We start from the raw sequence: 18,418 nt of genomic DNA on the forward strand, positions 1-18,418 counted from the left end.
AGAATTATTGGAAATTCATCAGTTTGTAGTTGACCAATAACATTTTGAAACTGGCATTTGTTAAAAACAGGTATGGGGTGCCTCATTCATTGAAGAAAAATAAATTTCCAGAAAGTTTCCGGAAAGTTTCCGAAAGTTTCTGAAAGTTTCCAAAAAATAAATTTCCTGAAATTTATCATCTCTACTTGAAAACCATATCTACCATTATAGGCACACACCCATATTATTCTGTACTCAACAAAACAAAATACTTATAAAATGAAAAACAAATTTAATTAATGACGATCCAACAGTGCAATATCTAACGTGAATTGAAATAAGGAATATTAAAATCTATCAATAATTAAAATTACTAATTTAGGTATGATAACTAAAATTGAACACACTTAGGAGGTAGGTATAGGTACTTACATCAATCAAAATGAAAAACGACATTAAGAAATGAAATACATACTGTAAAATGGCTCTAAATTTGTTTATTTGCAGCATCAAAAATTCAAAAATTCAAACAAAATTTGAGGGCAATCTTACACTCACTGAGGAGAAAATATCATTCATACTATGTACTATGCACTACTTGAGTCTTACACTGTTCACGTTTCAAGTGCTGTGCAAGATCTCTATCGTACTTGTATCTTTTTCCACAATTTGTACAACAGAAACATTTTTCTTTAACATGAACTGTTCGCTCGTGAATTTTCCTATGACCCATTTGTGTAAATGTTTTTCCGCATACGGTGCAGCTAAATTCATCGAGACTTAAATTTGATATATGGTGCCTCTTGATATGATAAACCAAGCTTTCCTTGAATTGGCCTCGATAATTGCAATGCGCGCAGTAATAATACTGAGGGTCAAGAGACCTCTGATCATTGATGTGCATCAGAATTATATGTTGCTTCAGAGTACATTTTGTTGCAAAGGATTTATCACATTCGGCGCATTTAAATGGTTTCGAAGCTTCATGCGAAGTCATATGTCTTTCCAGATAAGCCGGCTTGCTGTAATTCCGACTGCAAACCTTACAAACAAAAAACTGGCTCGGATCTAATGCAAATATAATAAAAAGAAATAAAATTTGATAATTTAATCTGTAGCTAATAAATTGAGATCAATGAAGATATAAACCACCATTTGTATGTATGTGTTGTATGTAGCTTACTTGAGTTTTTCTTTCGTTTCGATGACACCAATTTTCTAACTTTCTTGGCACCCAAAACAATAGTTGAGTCTCGTTCCTCAACAGTTACACCATCATCTACATCTGCAGATGTAAATTTGGATAATTTTGAAGAGCGATAATGTCCAGCAAGGCGTTTGTGAGTATTTAGATGGAACTGAGCTACAAAACGTTTTCCACAAATGTCGCATTTATATGGTCGGGTGTGATATGGAGAGTGATATGCACGGATATGTTCATTCATATGAGATTTTCTTCTGAATGATTTCCCACATTCAGCGCATTTAAACGGTTTCACACCTTCATGAATTAACATATGTCTTTTGAGATCACTTCGGAGACTGAAATGTCCACCGCAAATGTTGCAGGTCAGAGATTGGCGACGATCTAATGCAAATACAACAAAAAGAAACGAAAATATAATATTAACAACTCATAAATTACCTACAATAAGACTAATTTGGCGAGCACTTGTAAGCTTACCTCTCCGTAGGTATACCTGAAATATGTGTGGAATGATTCTTTAGTGTTGCTGAGCATCTGTGCCGATTCAGATGGCTCCAAGTTGAATAAAATTTTCTGCAAGTATCGCATTTATATGGTCTGCTTTGATAGGGCATATGGATTGAAAATATATGTGACTTCACATCTCGCTTTCTTGCGAACGATTTACTGCAATTGGCACATTCGAATGGTTTTAAACCTTCGTGCAAAAACATATGTCTTTTCATACTCCCTTTGGTACTGATATTCTGATGACAAATTTTGCACACCAACGATTGGCTGAGATCTGATCAGAAATAAAAAAAATGAAAACAAATTCTCTTTTTTTTATAAAGGGTACCTACCGATAAGATAGGCAAAATGCCCTTAACCTCGGATTTAGATGAAACTCACAGGGTATGTTTAGTATCCTCGAAACATGATTTTGGGCCCATAGCCCGCTCCCCACCCCACCCCCCTTAGACAGGGGGCCAAAAAACGCGCTTTTCAAGGGAAAAATTCTGCATCAGCGAGTAATTGAGATACATTTATTCTGTAAACGAATATAGTTAGAGGATACATGGGAGTACCTCCCTGAATTTTTTCAGAATTTTTTATCACATAGGGGGAGAAGGAGGGACAAAAGAAAACTTTAAACCGACATTACTCCGGAACGAAAAAACATACCAAAATGATTTTTTCGTCAAATATGTATCTTTAGGTATACTTTCTATTGAAATCATCACTTGGCCATTTGGAGCGGTGGATCAAGCTCAAAAGCTCAAAAAACTCTCAAAAAACCACGTTTTTTTACGTTTTTCTCCAAAAATATGGACAAATGGCAGAAATCGAAGAGAAGCAAGTTGTTCAGCGTGAAATTTTATCTCAGAATGTGTATTTGAAAATCATTTATACAGCGCGATCGTAAAACTACACGTGGAGAAGTATTTTTGCTTATGTCAAGAATCAAGATAGCTGGCGAAGGGTATTCCTGGGTGAAATACGTGAAATGCCCCTGTCCTCAGATTTCTGAAACTTTGATGAAACATTGTTGGGTACTTTTAAAAAAAAATGTTGGAGCCAAAAGAATTCCCCCCACCGCACCTCCTTTGCTCATAATAGCGAAAAAACACTTGGGGGAGGGAGGAAATCATGCTTCAACGAGTTTTGAAAAAAAAACTGTATTCACTCAAAATATTTGAAGAAAATATGATTCGAGCAACGTGAATATTTTTATAAAAATTATTGACTCGCTCCACAGGGGGAAGATATTGACAAAATAAAATTTTTATTTTAAAAAATACATCTGCATGAGTACTATACTTAATTGGTATTTTTTTTTCAAATTTTCCCTCCAGGTAAGCCATCTTCAAAAACTCAAAAATTTAGAAAAATTACCAAAAATTTAGGAATTTTTTGCAATTTTTCTTGATTTTTTGAAACGTAAAATATTGGCGTCACAGCGTTCCAAAATATTTCCTCAGTTTCAGAAATATATCTTTCAATATTTTTTCGTCATTATAGCGAAACATTTGCGAAGAAAATATTTTCAAAACACCAACTTCTAATACCCCCCCCCCCCCCCCCCACCAAAAAAAGATTTGCAAATTTTCAATCGCTCAGTAAAACAGAATCTCAAAATATGTATGTACTTTCATTATACTGTCTCCTCCATATACTTTGAGTGCAGAATTTTTTTTTTCAAAACTCGTTGAAGCATGATTTCCCTCCCCCCATGTGTTTTTTCGCTATTATGAGCAAGAGAGGTGCGGTGGGGGGAATTTTTTTGGCTCCAACATTTTTTTAAAAGGTACCCAACAATGTTTCATCAAAGTTTCAGAAATCTGAGAACAGGGGCATTTCACCTATTTCACCCAGGAATACCCTTTCAGCTATTTTGATTCTTGACATAAGCAAAAATACTTCTCACAAGGGAACCTCTTGAGGTGTCCGCCTCCGATTTGAACGGGACCGCGATTTTTGGAAAGAGCATAGTCTAAAACCCCCAAATCCAAATTTTTAGCTGCCCAAGTTCATTTTTCGATTTTTGGCGAATTTTTGAAAATCTAAAATCAACTATTTTGGTGATGTATGCTTTTTTTTAAAAAAAAAAAGTACGTACTTGATCAGTAAAAATGTTCAAAATGAGTCCTAAAACTGATATTAACCCCCCCCCCCATCCAACTTTCGCCATTTCCAGCCGTTCTGGAGCCTCCAGCGCTATTTTTCAATTTCTCCAGAATTTTCAATTTGCTCCAGAAGGCGTGAATATGAAGTTGGGCAGCTAAAAATCGAGTTGTGTGTTATACTTGATCTTCCAGCCTTTCTTGGGCCTCCCTTCAATTTTTGGATATTTTGATTATGAAAAAAGCTGGTCAAAAACCCACTCTAGAGGTGTCCGCTCCAGAATCGAATAAAATATGGATAAATTAGTTAAACAGGTCGAGTATAACACACAACTCGATTTTTAGCTGCCCAACTTCATATTCACGCCTTCTGGAGCAAATTGAAAATTCTGGAGAAATTGAAAAATCGCGCTGGATCCTCCAGAATAGCTGGAAATGGCGAAATTCGCCCTCGTGGGGTTAGTTGCTGATAAAATACTGTGATTCCCGCAAATTTCAAAAATTTTCTCGCAAATGGGAAATTTTTGATTTTTAATTATTTTTATTTTGAAAAAAAGCTGGTCAAAAACCACTCTTGAGGTGTCCGCACCAGAATCGGCTCAAATGTGGATAAATTCGTTAAACAGGTCGAGTATAACACACAACTCAATTTTTAGCTATACCCAACTTCATATTCATGCCTTCTGGAGCAAATTCAAAATTCTGGAGATATTGAAAAATCGCGCTGGAGGCTCCAGAATGGTTGGAAATTGTAAAAATTTGGATGGGGGGGGGTTAATATCAGTTTTGGGACTCATTTTGAACATTTTTACTGATCAAGTACGTACTTTTTTTTTTAAAAAAAAAAGCATAAATCACCAAAATAGTTAATTTTGGATTTTAAAAAATTCGCCAAAAATCGAAAAATGAACTTGGGCAGCTGAAAATTTGGATTTGGGGGTTTTAGAACATGCTCTTTCCAAAAATTGCGGTCCCGTTCAAATCGGAGGCGGACACCTCAAGAGGTTCCCTCAGCGTGTGGTTTTACGATCACGCGGTATAAATGGATTTTCAAATATTACACATTCTGAGATGAAATTTCACGCTGAACAACTTAGTTCTCTTCAATTTCCGCCATTTGTCCATATTTTTGGAGAAAAACGTAAAAAACGTGGTTTTTTGAGAGTTTTTTGAGCTTTTGAGCCTGACCCACCACTCCAAATGGCCGGGTGATGATTTCTATAGAAAGTAGGCCTAAAGATACATATTTGACGAAAAAATCGTTGTGGCATGTTTTTTCGTTCCGGAGTAATGTCGATTTAAAGTTTTCTTTTGTCCCTCCTTCTCCCCCCATGCGATGAAAAATTCTGAAAAAATTCAGGGAGGTACCCCCATGTATCCTCTAACTATATTCGTTTACAGAATAGATGTATCTCAATTACTCGCTGATGCAGAATTTTTCCCCTTAAAAGCGCGTTTTTTGGCCCCCTCTGTCTGAGGGGGGTGGGGTGGGGAGCAGGCTATGGGCCCAAAATCATTTTTCGAAGATACAAAACATACCGTGTGAGTTTCATCGAAATCCGAGGTTAAGGGTATTTTGCCTATCTTATCGAGGGTACCTAGACCTACCCTTTAGACCAATACCGTTACCGATTAAGTAGGTACTGTACCTTCACACTTGCAACTTACTAGGAGCTTCGTTTCGTTTCGAAGAGAGCAAATTTTTCAGTTGTTTCTTGTTTTTTAAAACGGTCGTTAGGTTGCATTTTTTCACAGCTACATCGCTATTTAAATCTGAAGATGAAACTTCCCGCGATTTGGAAGCAGAAGCAGCAGCTGCAGATGTACACAACTCTTCATCGTGCTCGTTTGAAAACGAATTAGGCTTGAGACTGTGACTATCCGAAGTAAGAGAATCACCATAGTCCCAATCGAGTTTTGGCAATAAAACATATACTTTGGGAATTGAAGACAAATCAAATCGAACAGCTGTATTCAAACAACCACGTTTCAATGTATTTTGATTAGAACTCTCGCTCAATGCTTCATTCGAACAGTCCCGTAGAATGTCATCCAAACACGAATTTATATGTTTGCATTCGTTGATAGTTTCGATGAATTTCGATCTTAATGTCTCTTGGCGAGCTAAGTAGCTGAAAATCAAAATAAACGCGGGTCAAGTCGTTGGTACTGATTGTTGATAATGGTAAAATTTTTAAAATTGAGATGGTCTCACTTGAAAAACTCTTGTTTAAAATTAATCCCAGATAAGGTAAACTTCAAACAGTGCAGAGTTAAGTCGTTATACTCTGATTTTAACGTAGTAATATTTTCTTGAGCTGTGTTGAGTTTCTTCTTCATAATTTCGTATTTCTTAACTCGTTCAGTGAACTCGGATGATGAAATCGAGGGTGACTGTACTAGACACATGGAATAGCTGTTGATGAAATACATGTCAATTAATCATTAGAAATGGTCAGTTTGACTTTGAATAATGAAAAAGGTATCCATATATTTACTTACTTGCAGAGTTTAACGATATTTTCTGTGAGTAAAGTTTCACATTGACGCATTGAGTCTTCATATTTGTAAATGTACTTCATTATGCTGCATGTTTTGATTTTGATATTTGACAAAGAGTTCAGAGGTACCTGCTAATCTACTCAATTATCACTCACTAGATAGAGGAGAATTTCTCCCAAATTTTTATGATTTGAATTCCAGGAAAATAATTCGGAATGAAATCGGCCTCTGTTATTATTTCTTACCACCACCATCAACATGGTTGGGAAAAAACCTTGTCGCATATGGCGATATACCAACAGGAAGAACAGCTGATAACTTGCTGATGAAGTACCAGATGCGACATGTGCATAAACAATCCTGGTCCCCTTTTGTCACAATTACTTTTTTTGTTCGTTCATTCAAATATGTACATAGGTACCAATTGAGTTACTGAGGTGACTTGAATGATCCAAACTTTTTCTCATTTTTGGCAAATTTTTCAAAATTGGTACATTTCTGCTCAAAAATGGGGTGCTTTCTTCAGTTTACACGATAATGAGAAAATACTTGTTTCATTGAATGAAATGACTTCAATAAAATTCGACCATTGCTCAAATGGGCAAACAAAAAAAGTTATTAGGTATGGCAAATTGTCTCCCTTCCAAAATTAAAGGCACAAACACGATTAAATTTTCAAAATCTAGAGCACAACAAACTTGCAAATTTTGAATCAAGTTTGCCCCTTCAATTTTGTAGATAGAAAATTCGTCACAATAACATTTTTTGATTTTGTTCGTCCACTCGTGATCCAAGCTCTGCGATATGTACTGAAAAATCTGAAATTTTCATTACATGTTTTTAATATTAAGACCATTATTCAGAAATATTTTTTTTTAGCTTCGTTAATTAATATCCGGACACCCTGTATATTTACAAATCAGCTACCTATGACCTATATCGATCATCATTCCAAATTTCTATTTTTCAGATCTATCTAACTCGTATACACCACAATGGCTACCAAGAATGGAATCTGATCGAAAGGATCTACACAGACATCCTCACGTTATTCCTTTCTCACATAAAATAAATCTATTCAACACAACATACAAAGTAAACGATCTTTTCACGTGTTAATTCATCATCCAAGTACCCTTGGAACACTGAAAATACAAACGTACCTACGCGAAGTGTGACTATTCTCGGTTAATTATCCGTACGTTAATTTTACAATTAAAACACCGTTGACCCTGACTTTTGACATCGTCACAAGCTTTTGAAATTTAAAAAAAACTGGCACCCATCCAACTACTCAATTTATCCAAACTGTAAACTATTAGACAGCAATTTACAAACGAATAATAGTTATATATTTATAAAATAATCAAAATCCTATTTATACATCAATCATATAAGTTAAAATAATTTTCGCACGAAAAAAAAATGAAGAAGAAAGAAATCGTAACAATTACATTCTAATGAAGATCTATAAATTCTTAAATAACTACACAAGAGAAAAAAAAATTGTATAATATAAAAAATGAAATACAGGTATATTAAAATGATTTCGAGAGTGCGCAGGTATACAAATCACGTTCGAATATATAAGCGAAACACAGAAAAAAAAATTCATACGAATAGACAAAGAAAACAAAATAATAAAACGAGAATATTAATAACGTCTTAACGTCAAACGCCAACATCGAGACTACTTCGATAGCTTGCTTATCACTCGAATTAAAGCGCCATTTTCATCTTTTAATCTTTGGTTTTCTTGCTTTATTTGTTCAATTTGCTGTGAAATGAAAAAAAAAACAATTAATTCATTGATTAATTACATTTTTTAAAGAAAATGAACATGGTGTAGGAACATTAAAACATGGCTTAACAAATTCGAGTACATCGAGTTCAAAACAGTACAGTCGTTTAGGGAAACATAAGCAAACTTCACAAAAAAGTTATTATACAGGGTGTCCCAAAATTAAAACGTTCATTTTAAAAAATTAAAAAATGATAAAAAAGTAACATCATCTGGTAAAATTATAATTTTTTTTTAGAATTTTCGAAAAAAATTTCCGACTGGAATTTTTTCAAGTCATCTCTTAGTTCCTTTTCTTCCTTTCTCCCAATTCAATCAAATTTAATGAAACAATTTATTGACAAAAATGTCTTTAATTTTACGACTTTTTTTTTAAAAAGAAGAATCCAAATTTTGAAATTGGACTTCTGATAATGTGGAGAAAAGGAGAACTAACTTGAAAAAATCATTTTAAAGCTGCTTTAAATTGTTAAGAGCAAACAACTGAGATTATTGAAAAAGAAAAACAACAGTAAAAAAAACACTTTTGTTAGCACGATAAAAAAATTAATAAAAAACTCAAAAAAATTACTGAAAAATTAAGTAGGTATGTAATTCGAGTGATGAAAAACAAACACGCCACGTCACATTTCACACTGTATTTTAAAAACTCTCGTTCTAGTGAATTACCTATTTAACAGCATTAGCTGAGGTGGTCAATTTAGAAACCACTCGAGTTAACGCTCTATTTTCGGCGCGCAATCTTTCATTTTCAGCTTTCAATTTTTGCAATTGCTACACAAAAATACGTAATTTAATCTTGATCATGTGATTCAAAAAGCGTCATTCAATAAATAACTACACTCATTAAAATTTTAAAAAATCTATGCGATCGTGATAAAATTATAAAGGAAGAGAATACTGCAATTCGATTCGAGTAAGAATAATGATAAAAATTGCTACTCAAAAAGATCATTAATTATTTGGAGTATAAATCAACTTACTTTTAGTTCTTCTTCCATTTCTGATAACTTTCTTTCCATAGCTCTTTTTTCTCGTTTTTCTATCTCAGAAAGTGAATTTTTATTTGTCTGAAAGCACAGAAGAGAAATTAATCGATATGGTGATTTATTTTTCAAAATGACGAAGTAGGCTTTGACATATATATACACTATACAGTCAAAGGAAGTAGGTATTTGTAGATTTCAAGATGAACTTACCGTCGATGACGATGAAGAAGAAGAATCAGTCAATCTTAATTTACATTCGGTTAAATCGTCTTCGGTTTTTCTTAGTTTATCTCGTAGTCTTTCATTTTCCACGAGCGTTTCTTCGTATAACTGTAACATGAGAATGAGGAAGATAAGTTAGATTTATGTACTTGATTATTTCTCGAACCACATGTGGATATTCTGTCAATTTAAATTAATATTTTGCATATTTTGAGTAAATCTTCTCATATTTTGAACATTTTTCTCCAAATTTCACATAAATTGTGATTACGTAATGAGCTTTTACCATCATTATCAATAATTTGCCTGCACTTTTGGTTGGTTTTTTGAAACCATTTCAGGCATTTCATCAATTTTTTCAGCGTTTTCAATAATTTTTGTCACTTTTGCCAATTTTTAGAAAAAATTTTGGCATTTTTCGAATTTTGAAAATTTTTTTGGCCTCTACGTATTTCATTACATTTTCAACTATTTTTGTGTCAATTCATTTTACGAACAATGTTGCCATTATTTTGATTTTTTTACCACATTTTCAACCATTTTTATGCCAATTTCAATATTTTAGATTAATTTCAGACGTTTTTATCCGTTCATCTGAAAAATTTTAGCACAATTAGAAAAAATGTATACATAATTTTTATAATTGAACCTCCTACGATTAAACATTTTTTCTCAAAGCCTTATTTCATTTTTTCGTAAACTTGAGCAATTTCGCAAAATTTTTCTTTTTTTTTCAAAATTTCTCATTGGTAACTATTTTCATCAAGTTTCTGGTAATTTTACACTATTAAGTATGTCAACATTTTGAGCAATGTTTGCAACATTTCTCAAAACAAAGCATGATTTTCGAACATGTAAAATTCAAATTCAGCTAATTTTTCAGAACATTTTCGCTCATTTTAGTTGTTTTGGGAAACTTTGTCAATTTTTGATCATTTTCAATGGCTTTCATGTTAATTTTACTATTTTAGATAACTTTCAGACGCTCTTACCTAATTTTTGGTAAAATTTTAGCCCAATTTGTCAAATTGCAAATGATTTCCATTATTATTTTACTTTGGTTAAAATTTAATTTAATTTTTTCGTTAATTTTGAGCAAATCCAAATCTTTTTCTTCAAATTTTTCATGCAATTTTTATCAAGTTTTTGGTGATTTTGGACAATTTTGGCAATTTTTCCAACATTTCGAGTAATTTGTGCGATATTTTTCAAAACACCACATACTTGACTTTAAAAATTGTTGAAAACGTAAAATGTGAATTAGGTCTTAGGTCAACTGATGAAATAATTCCACCCATTTTAACCTATTTTGCCAACCTTTCATCTCAAAAAAAAAAAAAAAAAAAAAAATCGTCAAAAATTCTAGACAATTTTACAAAATTTCCCAATTTTTTCTTGAAATTTCTAAATATTATTTAAAAAGCATTTTTATATACCTAATTTTCGCAATTTAAGGAATTTTTAAGTAACTTCAACAATTTTAAAATGAGGCCAACTTTTTCGGAGCATTTTTTTTTTTAAATGTTACTTATTTATTGACTATTTCTCCTAATTGAAAATCACTTTCAAGTTATATACGTATCAAATAATTTTCAAGCCACTTCTGCTACTTTTACAGATTTTACAGACAATGATAGTGAACTTTTAGCCTACCATTATTTCGTACGTACATCGTACAAATTGTCCAAAATTTCATAAAAATTCAGAAGAATTTCAGAAGTTATTTTGCGTAATTTTCCCCATAAATTTATGTTGATTCAACTCAATTTTCTCGGTATTTTGTAAAATTTTGGCATCCATGTGTTTGAAAAAAAAACAAGGATTTTTCACCAATTTTGTCAATTTTTTTCAAAGCTTTTTTTTGCACAATTTTAATAAAATTTGATTTTTTTTCTCAAAGATTTTCATGCGATTCTTCTTGAGACTTACTTGAAGAAACATTGCAAAAAATTGAAAAATAATTTTACAGATTTTTTCCCCCATAATTTGCAAACATTTTCCCAGACATTTTCGCTAACTTTTCGTCAATTTTAGGAGAATTTTCATATGTTTGCACTTTTCAAGCAATTTGAATCACATTAAGACGTACCTATTTATGTTATTTCAGCATTTTTTTTTTCAATTTTTTGGGATTTAAGGCTATTTTTTTGGGAGTTTTGGTAAAATTTTCACTGATTTTCAAACAAATGTAGCGAATTTTTCGTGATTTTTTTTCGCTCAATTTTAAACAAATCTGATGATATTTTGTCAATTTTTTCCCCTAATTTTAGCTTATTTTTATGTATCAATTTTGGATAATTTCGTTGATATTTTGTAGTTTTTTCTACAATAAGTATTTCTTTATTTTTATTTCAACAATTTCCATGAAAAACAAATTTATCAATTTTTTTTTTAATTTTCCAACAATTTCTATGTTTTTAAAATTCATTTTCTGATAATTCTGTTTTTTTTTCTAAAGATTTTTCCAATAAATTGTCAGGTTTTTGCAATACTTATTTCAGCTGATCAACTTTACAAATACTTGATCAGTTCTGAAAAGATAGGTGTCTGAATAACCATTTCCACATTTTTTTAATGACTTTTTTTTCAAATTCTATCTTTTTCTCAAAAAAATCCATCTTTTTTGATACTTTTTGCAATAATAAAATATGAAATTTTTATCAACTTTTTCATAATTTTCAAATATTTTTGTCAAAAGCCCATTTTCTGTCAGTTTTTGACCATTATGTTAAATTTTTTGAGAAATTTCTGCAGAATTTAGTCAAATTACAACGTTATGAAAATGTACACCATTTTCAACAATTTCCTTGTCATTTTTTTTTTGGTCAATATTTGACAATTTGCTCAATTTAAACAGTTTAATGGGACAAATGATCAAAATTTCCTCAAATGATCCCTTCAATCAAATATTTTCACTGTTTTTGATTTTTTTGAGCCATAAAACCCCAATTTTTATTCGACGTTTACACCTAAAATCAATATTCAACATTTTCGAATCAGTCTGTAGCATCGAGCAAAATTTCGATTTCATCCGACGTATCGAATTTCTCTATATAACGCCCTAATCAACTTGGGTAGCTAAAAATTTGATTTTGAGGGTATTTTTGACATGATTTTCTCATCAATCGAATTTCCATTCAAATCTGAAACATGTTGACCAGAGATTGACTTCAAAAGCAACAAAACCAACCAGCTTCATCGAAACTCTCGAAAAGTTTCCATTTAAGCACAAAGAGTATCATAATTATAATACACAAAAAAATCACACTTACTTTTTTATAATCCAGTTCTCCATTTTCACTCGGCGAACTAGCGTTAATTTGGTTTGTGTTGAAATCTTCATCGGCTACAGACGACGCTGAGCTAAGTCTAGACGATCTACCTGATTTATCTCCATTGCCACTCTGAAATATACAAATGCAACAATATGTAGTAAAAACACTTCCACAGACCGGATTCCAGGAAACAACAACAATAACAACAACGACAACATCATAATCGCATCATCATCTTCGCCTGCTTGTACTCACAGCATATCCTTCGGATCCGGTACTCCTCAGACTGGCCAAGGAGCTGGAACTCGCGGGTCTTTTTAGATTAAAATCAAACGTAGCCGATTTACCGATCGCGTTCGGAGAATACGTACTGGCCGGACTCGTTGTGTACGACGAACCAATAAACGAGGATCTCGGACTATACGAAGGAGACGAAGACCTATTATAGTTATTCAAATAAGACGAATGATAGGTATTCGGATTCGGTACGGTTAGTCCGCCGTAGCCGGACGGTGTACCGCCATAAGTGGTCAATCCGGCCGAATAAGAAGAGGTAGTCGGACTCCATGATCCGGCCGATGTACTGTACGGATAACTAAACGTGTTTTGAATCGGGTTCGATGAACTGTAAATGTTTCTGGAACGCGTACCCGAAAACGAACTCGGCCTTTGGGCGCGTCGCGACGAAGACGACGTCGAATTACGTGGATAAGCGGACATTATTCGCAATATACTGAATTATATGCGTAAGTCTGTGCTTCGGCGGCTACATAAGAGTAGTAACAGTAACAGTAACAAGCGTGCCGAACCCATAAATAGATTCTGCCTACGCTACAGCTTCGTCGTCCAATTTGGGCAGCACGCGCATACGTCTCACATCCCCTAGCCCCCTTTTTTTCTCTCTTTCTAGAGCACTTTTGGACGCTGATTATATAAATAAGGAGGAGTATGTCGTCGTATATTCGACGTGAAAATCACACATATGGATGTCTTCTTCACACACGTACACATCACGATGTTGGTTTAATTAATCTAAATAGAAATTATCCGCGCCGTCTCTCCTTTTCCTCTCTTTCTTTCGCTCTTTTTTGCTCTTTCGCGTTATAAATTATATTTTTAATTTACAGGTAAAGCGTGAACTGAACCAAGAGTTGCCACCGTCAATGCCACAGAGTCCAAGAAATACGACATTGTGTGAGGTATACCATTCGCAACACCTTTGGCAGCATTTTAACTTCAATACGTCTTCTTTTGCTCCAATACACACGTACCTATATAGAAATACACATACACACACTGGTCTAATCGTCAACACAGATGGTTTCCTAGCGAAATCTCAAGTACACCGTGTGCGCCAAATTTTTAGCCCTGTCATTAATTCAGCTCACTATTAGACACAGTGTCTACTGGGTTAATTTACGTAGGTAAACGTCAGCGTAATGATAAAAAAATTGAGCGAATTTTACCCATAAGAAAAAATAATTCAGTTTTTATTTTAAAAAAATAATGCATTATACATTTTTTTTTTTTTTTTTAGTTAAAAAATTTACCAAAAATCTATATTTAACTGTCGTAAAATACAAAAAATTCAAGGTGAGCGATATGAAGAGAGGAGAAGGAGGAATGGGATCGGAAAATTAATTGAGAATCTGAAATCACCACCTTTAGAATCCAAAACAAATCATCAGTCACACGAATTTTTGAAATTTTTTGACATTTCAAAGCTCATGGTAGGAGGTTTATGAAGCTCCTTACTAAAAAATGAACTGAAATTCGAAATCAGCACTCCTATAAACCCAACAAATCACAGGTCATACAAATTTTTCAATTTTTCTGAAATTTAGCGGCTGATTGTGCAGCTTGAACAATTTTATCGAAAAAGCAAGCAGGGATGCGGAGCGGAACTGAACCGGAACGAACCGGAACGCTAAACCCCTAACTTTTGTGAGAATTTTGGCGGAGCGGAACGGAACCTGGAGCAACTTTCAAAAAATATGCAGGAGCGAAACCGGAACCGAACCGGAATAAAAATTTGGGTTTTTAAAGCTCCGACCTAACAAAATTTTTTGACCTTTAATGAACGATTTTCAAGATTATAGTGTGAACAAAAGGTGTTTTTGCTGAAATTTTACCTCAATAAACTAGAAAATTGTAAAAAGACATGGTAAATGACATGAAAAAGACCATTTATACAATGTACTTTTGGAACAAAGCTGCAATTTTCAGCGATCAAAATTCAAATTTCTCATGTGAGCAGTGAGGTGGACTTTAAATTTCATTAAAACGCGCCTAATTCAACCATTTTTTTAAAATTTCGGGTATTTCAACATTTTCAACTTCAATTTTTGCTCAGAACATGAAAATTCTGATGTATTTTGAATGCAACCTTCTCTAAAACAAAAAAGAAAAATCGGAGCGGAACGGAACACTAAACCGGAACGGAACGATATTTTTAATCGGAGCGGAACGATACAGGAAACCGGAACAGAATTATTTTTTATGTCGGAGCTGAACCCTGAACCCGGAACGAAATTCATTCCGCTCCGCATCCCTGAAAGCAAGACGAAATTCAAAATCAGTGCCTCTGAGAACCCAGCAAACAATACGTCACGTCACACGCAATTTTCAATTTTTTCAACATTTTTTTCGATAAAGTACAGTACATACTTTTTTTGGTAAATTACAAGCAATGTTTTTTTTTTTTTTTTTTTTTTTTTTTTTTTGTAGATTACAGGTAATTTTTTTTAGGTAAATTAAAGATATTTATTTTTTTTTTGGTAAATTCAAGGTAATTTTTTTGGTAAATTACAGGTAATTTTTTTTAGGTAAATTATGGGAAATTTTTTCAGAGTAATTTACAGGTAATTTATTCGGTAAATTTCAAGCATTTTTTTCAGTAAATGGCAAATTACGGGTATTTTGTTTGGTACACAACAGGTATTTTTTTAGTAAATTACGAATTACGGTAATTTTTGGTAAATTACGGTAATTTTTGGTAAATTACGGTAATTTTTGGTAAATTACAGTAATTTGTTTGGTAAATTACGGTAATTTGTTTGGTAAATTACGGTAATTGTTTGATAAATTACAATTAATTTTTTTAGGTAAATTACAGATCATTTTTTCAAGGTAATTTACAGGTATTTTTTTTCGGTAAATTACAGACATTTTTCTTCAGTAAATTACAAATATTTTTTTTGGTAAATTTCAAACATTTTTTTCAGTGAATGGCAAATTACTGGTATTTTTTTTTTGGTAAACTAAAGGTAATTTTTTGGTAAATTACAAACGGTAATTTTTTGGTAATTTACGGTAACTTTTCAAGTTTTTGGTAAATTACGGTAATTCGTTTGGTAAATTACGGTAATTTGTTTGGTAAATTACGGTAATTTGTTTGGTAAATTACGGTAATTTGTTTGATAAATTACGGTAATTTGTTTGGTAAATTACAAGTTATTATTTTGAATAAATTTCCTGTACATTTTGGGTAAATCACCTGTAATTTTTTGGTAAAATCAGGTAAATTTATTTTGTATTACAGGTAATTGTTTTGGTAAATTTATAAATTACGGGTAATTTTTTGGATGAAATGAATAACAGGAAATTTTTGGTAAGTTACTGGTAATTTTTTTCGAGGAAAAACTGGTGATTTTTTTGGTAAATCAAAGGTTTTTTTTCTTGGTAATTACCGGTAATTTTTGGTAAATTACCAATAGTTTTGTTTTTGGTGAATTACTTTCAATTTTCAGAAAATTACTAGGAATTTTTAGTGAATTACTGGTTAGTTTTTGATAAATAACTGGTTGGTTTTTGGTAAATTGCTGCTATTTTTTGGTAAGATACTGGTAATTTTGGAAACATTTTTTTAAACTTGTAAAAAATTGCATTCAGTTCCTTCCTATTAATGAAATTTTAAAATAAAGTTTCAAACAAAAAATATCCATGATTCAAAACGATTTTCAAAATGTTTTTCTTCTAAGGTGCACCGGGGGAAGTTGGAATTCGGGGTAAGTTAGAAAACTTGCTCTAGCGCCTAGAGGTTTATATCTGGCGAAGTGCCACTAAAGGTGACTTGAGGGTACTACCCCTACTTCATCACGGCATAAAAATTTTCGCGATTCAGGTTCATTTTAGATGTCTTTGGTTCAATTGTATTTTGTTGTTGTTTTGAACTTATTTTGAATTTGGTCTAAAATACAGACTTTCTATTTCTTAGTTTTTCGCATATAGCGGACGAACCGTGCGTCCTAGTGAAAATCTGATGAGAGTGATCTCAAAGAGAATTAAATTCTCTACAATTTTGTTTCTATGCAATTTTTCTAGGAGGCTCCGTTTGTGATCTACGCCTCTGCTAAGTTTAGCATGTTCTGACTTCCCCCAATTGGGGTAAGTCAGGACAGTTTATATTTTATTCCACTGAGCGAAAGCTACTGTGTCAATCACGCTCAAATTTTTACCATAGGTTAAGAACCCTTATGGGAACCTACATAATAAATTTGATCCATATTGGTTCATTTGAAGGGGAGTAACAGCTGGTCAAAGTTGAAATTGCAAAAAATCATTCTGACTTGCCCCGGTGCACCTTACATTATTTTTATTCACTCATTTTCTGATTTTTTGAAAATACACAGACACAGATGAAAAATACCTCCCATATTTTATTTTATTTTTCAAATCTATAATTTTCTGCCATAATTTGTTGAAATTATCACAGTCCTTTATCGATCAATATTTTTTTCGAATTTTTTTTCTTAAAATAATTATTTAATGTGGTTCTATTAGTACTTTTCGACACATTTTGGTTGATTTCCTTTTCAAAATGTTCAAAATGTTTTTTTTTACAGGTATATTTTGTTGTTTTTATGAATACAAGTGAAAAACACAAATCTTTCAACAGAATATTCATCAAAATGATACCAATTATTTTTTTTTTAGTTTCTAGCTCAATTTTACTCCACATTCCACAAGCTCTTTCAATTTTTTCACAGTTTTTCAAATTTCAATCTTTCAAATAATCAATCCTTATTTTTTGATTTGCTGATAACTTTCCAAGTTTTTCCTTCAATATTTGAAATTTTTTGACATTTTAACAGAATCTTCATTTTGTGAATTGATATTTTTTTTTGCATTTTTTTGGTTGATTTTTCATATTATTTTGAATTTTTTCTTCATTTTAACAGTGTTTTTTATGGTTTTACTTAATGAAGTGCTTCAGTTTTTTTTGAAAATTTTTTTAATTTCATAATTTTTTTAGCAATTTTTTCTCGGTGTTCTCACAGCATCTTACTTTTTTTTTTATGAAGTACTTGGTTTGGAGAAGAAAACACCAATGGGCTGAGTTCAAAAAATGAATAAATATTCGAACTCAACAATCTAGAACGTCACGCCGTATTTTGATAATTTTTCATGACTTTTTTTTGCAAAATTTAGTGGCTGGAGGGGCATAGATATGTCCTATGCAAAAAATAAGCGAATATTTAAAATCAGCATACTCGAAAATCTAACAAACAATACACATTACACATAGTTTTTAATTTTTTGACATTTTGATCATGTTCAATATCACAAACGGGAGAAGAAGGGAAGGGGGGTTCAGAGAAGGAGGATTATAGAGGTTGAATCTAAAAAAATCATCCAAAATTCCAACTGTTGAACGTGTTTAAAAGTCCACAAAAATCAAAATGTCACTCAACTGACTTCTTTTCTTTGAATTTTGATCAAAATTAGGGGTATTTGACATTTGTGCCTCAGATACCAGACTTCGTTGCAAAGTAGATAAACATTCGTCTTTACCGCAATTTTCCAAGTCATCACAATCATCATGAAAAATTGAGCTTCCA

At 32.5% G+C, this 18,418-nt stretch overlaps 2 protein-coding genes across 7 annotated transcripts in view; both read right to left on the reverse strand.

Annotated features, from left to right (window-relative positions):
* Positions 1–251: 251 nt before the first annotated feature.
* Positions 252–7,492, reverse strand: LOC135849542 (gastrula zinc finger protein XlCGF57.1-like). Its single transcript, XM_065370066.1, has 6 exons — positions 6,292–7,492; positions 6,005–6,205; positions 5,458–5,921; positions 1,680–1,970; positions 1,163–1,567; positions 252–1,047 (listed from the first exon to the last, which is right to left on the reverse strand). Exons 1-6 carry the CDS (start codon positions 6,369–6,371, stop codon positions 560–562), a joined length of 1,929 nt encoding a protein of 642 aa, XP_065226138.1. The 5' UTR covers positions 6,372–7,492; the 3' UTR covers positions 252–559.
* Positions 7,493–7,620: 128 nt separating this feature from the next.
* Mbs (Myosin binding subunit) overlaps positions 7,621–18,418 on the reverse strand; it is a 102,555-nt gene continuing 91,757 nt past the window's right edge. For 5 of the 6 annotated variants that reach the window (XM_065370061.1, XM_065370057.1, XM_065370059.1 and 2 more), the window contains 5 exons: positions 12,576–12,707; positions 9,292–9,411; positions 9,076–9,162; positions 8,762–8,866; positions 7,621–8,068 (listed from right to left, as the gene is read on the reverse strand). In XM_065370061.1, the coding sequence (XP_065226133.1) occupies positions 8,762–8,866; positions 9,076–9,162; positions 9,292–9,411; positions 12,576–12,707 (444 nt within the window). In that variant the 3' untranslated portion in view covers positions 7,621–8,068. The remainder of the gene's footprint in view (positions 8,069–8,761; positions 8,867–9,075; positions 9,163–9,291; positions 9,412–12,575; positions 12,708–18,418) is intronic. The other variant, XM_065370058.1, reaches the window with a different exon arrangement.

The sequence above is a fragment of the Planococcus citri genome, chromosome 5, assembly GCF_950023065.1.
Source record: "Planococcus citri chromosome 5, ihPlaCitr1.1, whole genome shotgun sequence".
Taxonomy (NCBI): domain Eukaryota; kingdom Metazoa; phylum Arthropoda; class Insecta; order Hemiptera; family Pseudococcidae; genus Planococcus; species Planococcus citri.

Excerpts from the sequence above, each read along its gene's own strand:
- LOC135849542 (XM_065370066.1), bottom strand. The coding sequence starts at position 6,371 with ATGAAGTACATTTACAAATATGAAGACTCAATGCGTCAATGTGAAACT. Across the intron at positions 6,206-6,291 it reads AATATCGTTAAACTCTGCAA|CTATTCCATGTGTCTAGTAC; the intron begins GTAAGTAAATAT and ends TTTCATCAACAG. Across the intron at positions 1,971-5,457 it reads GAAACGAAACGAAGCTCCTA|ATCTCAGCCAATCGTTGGTG; the intron begins GTAAGTTGCAAG and ends ATTTCTGATCAG.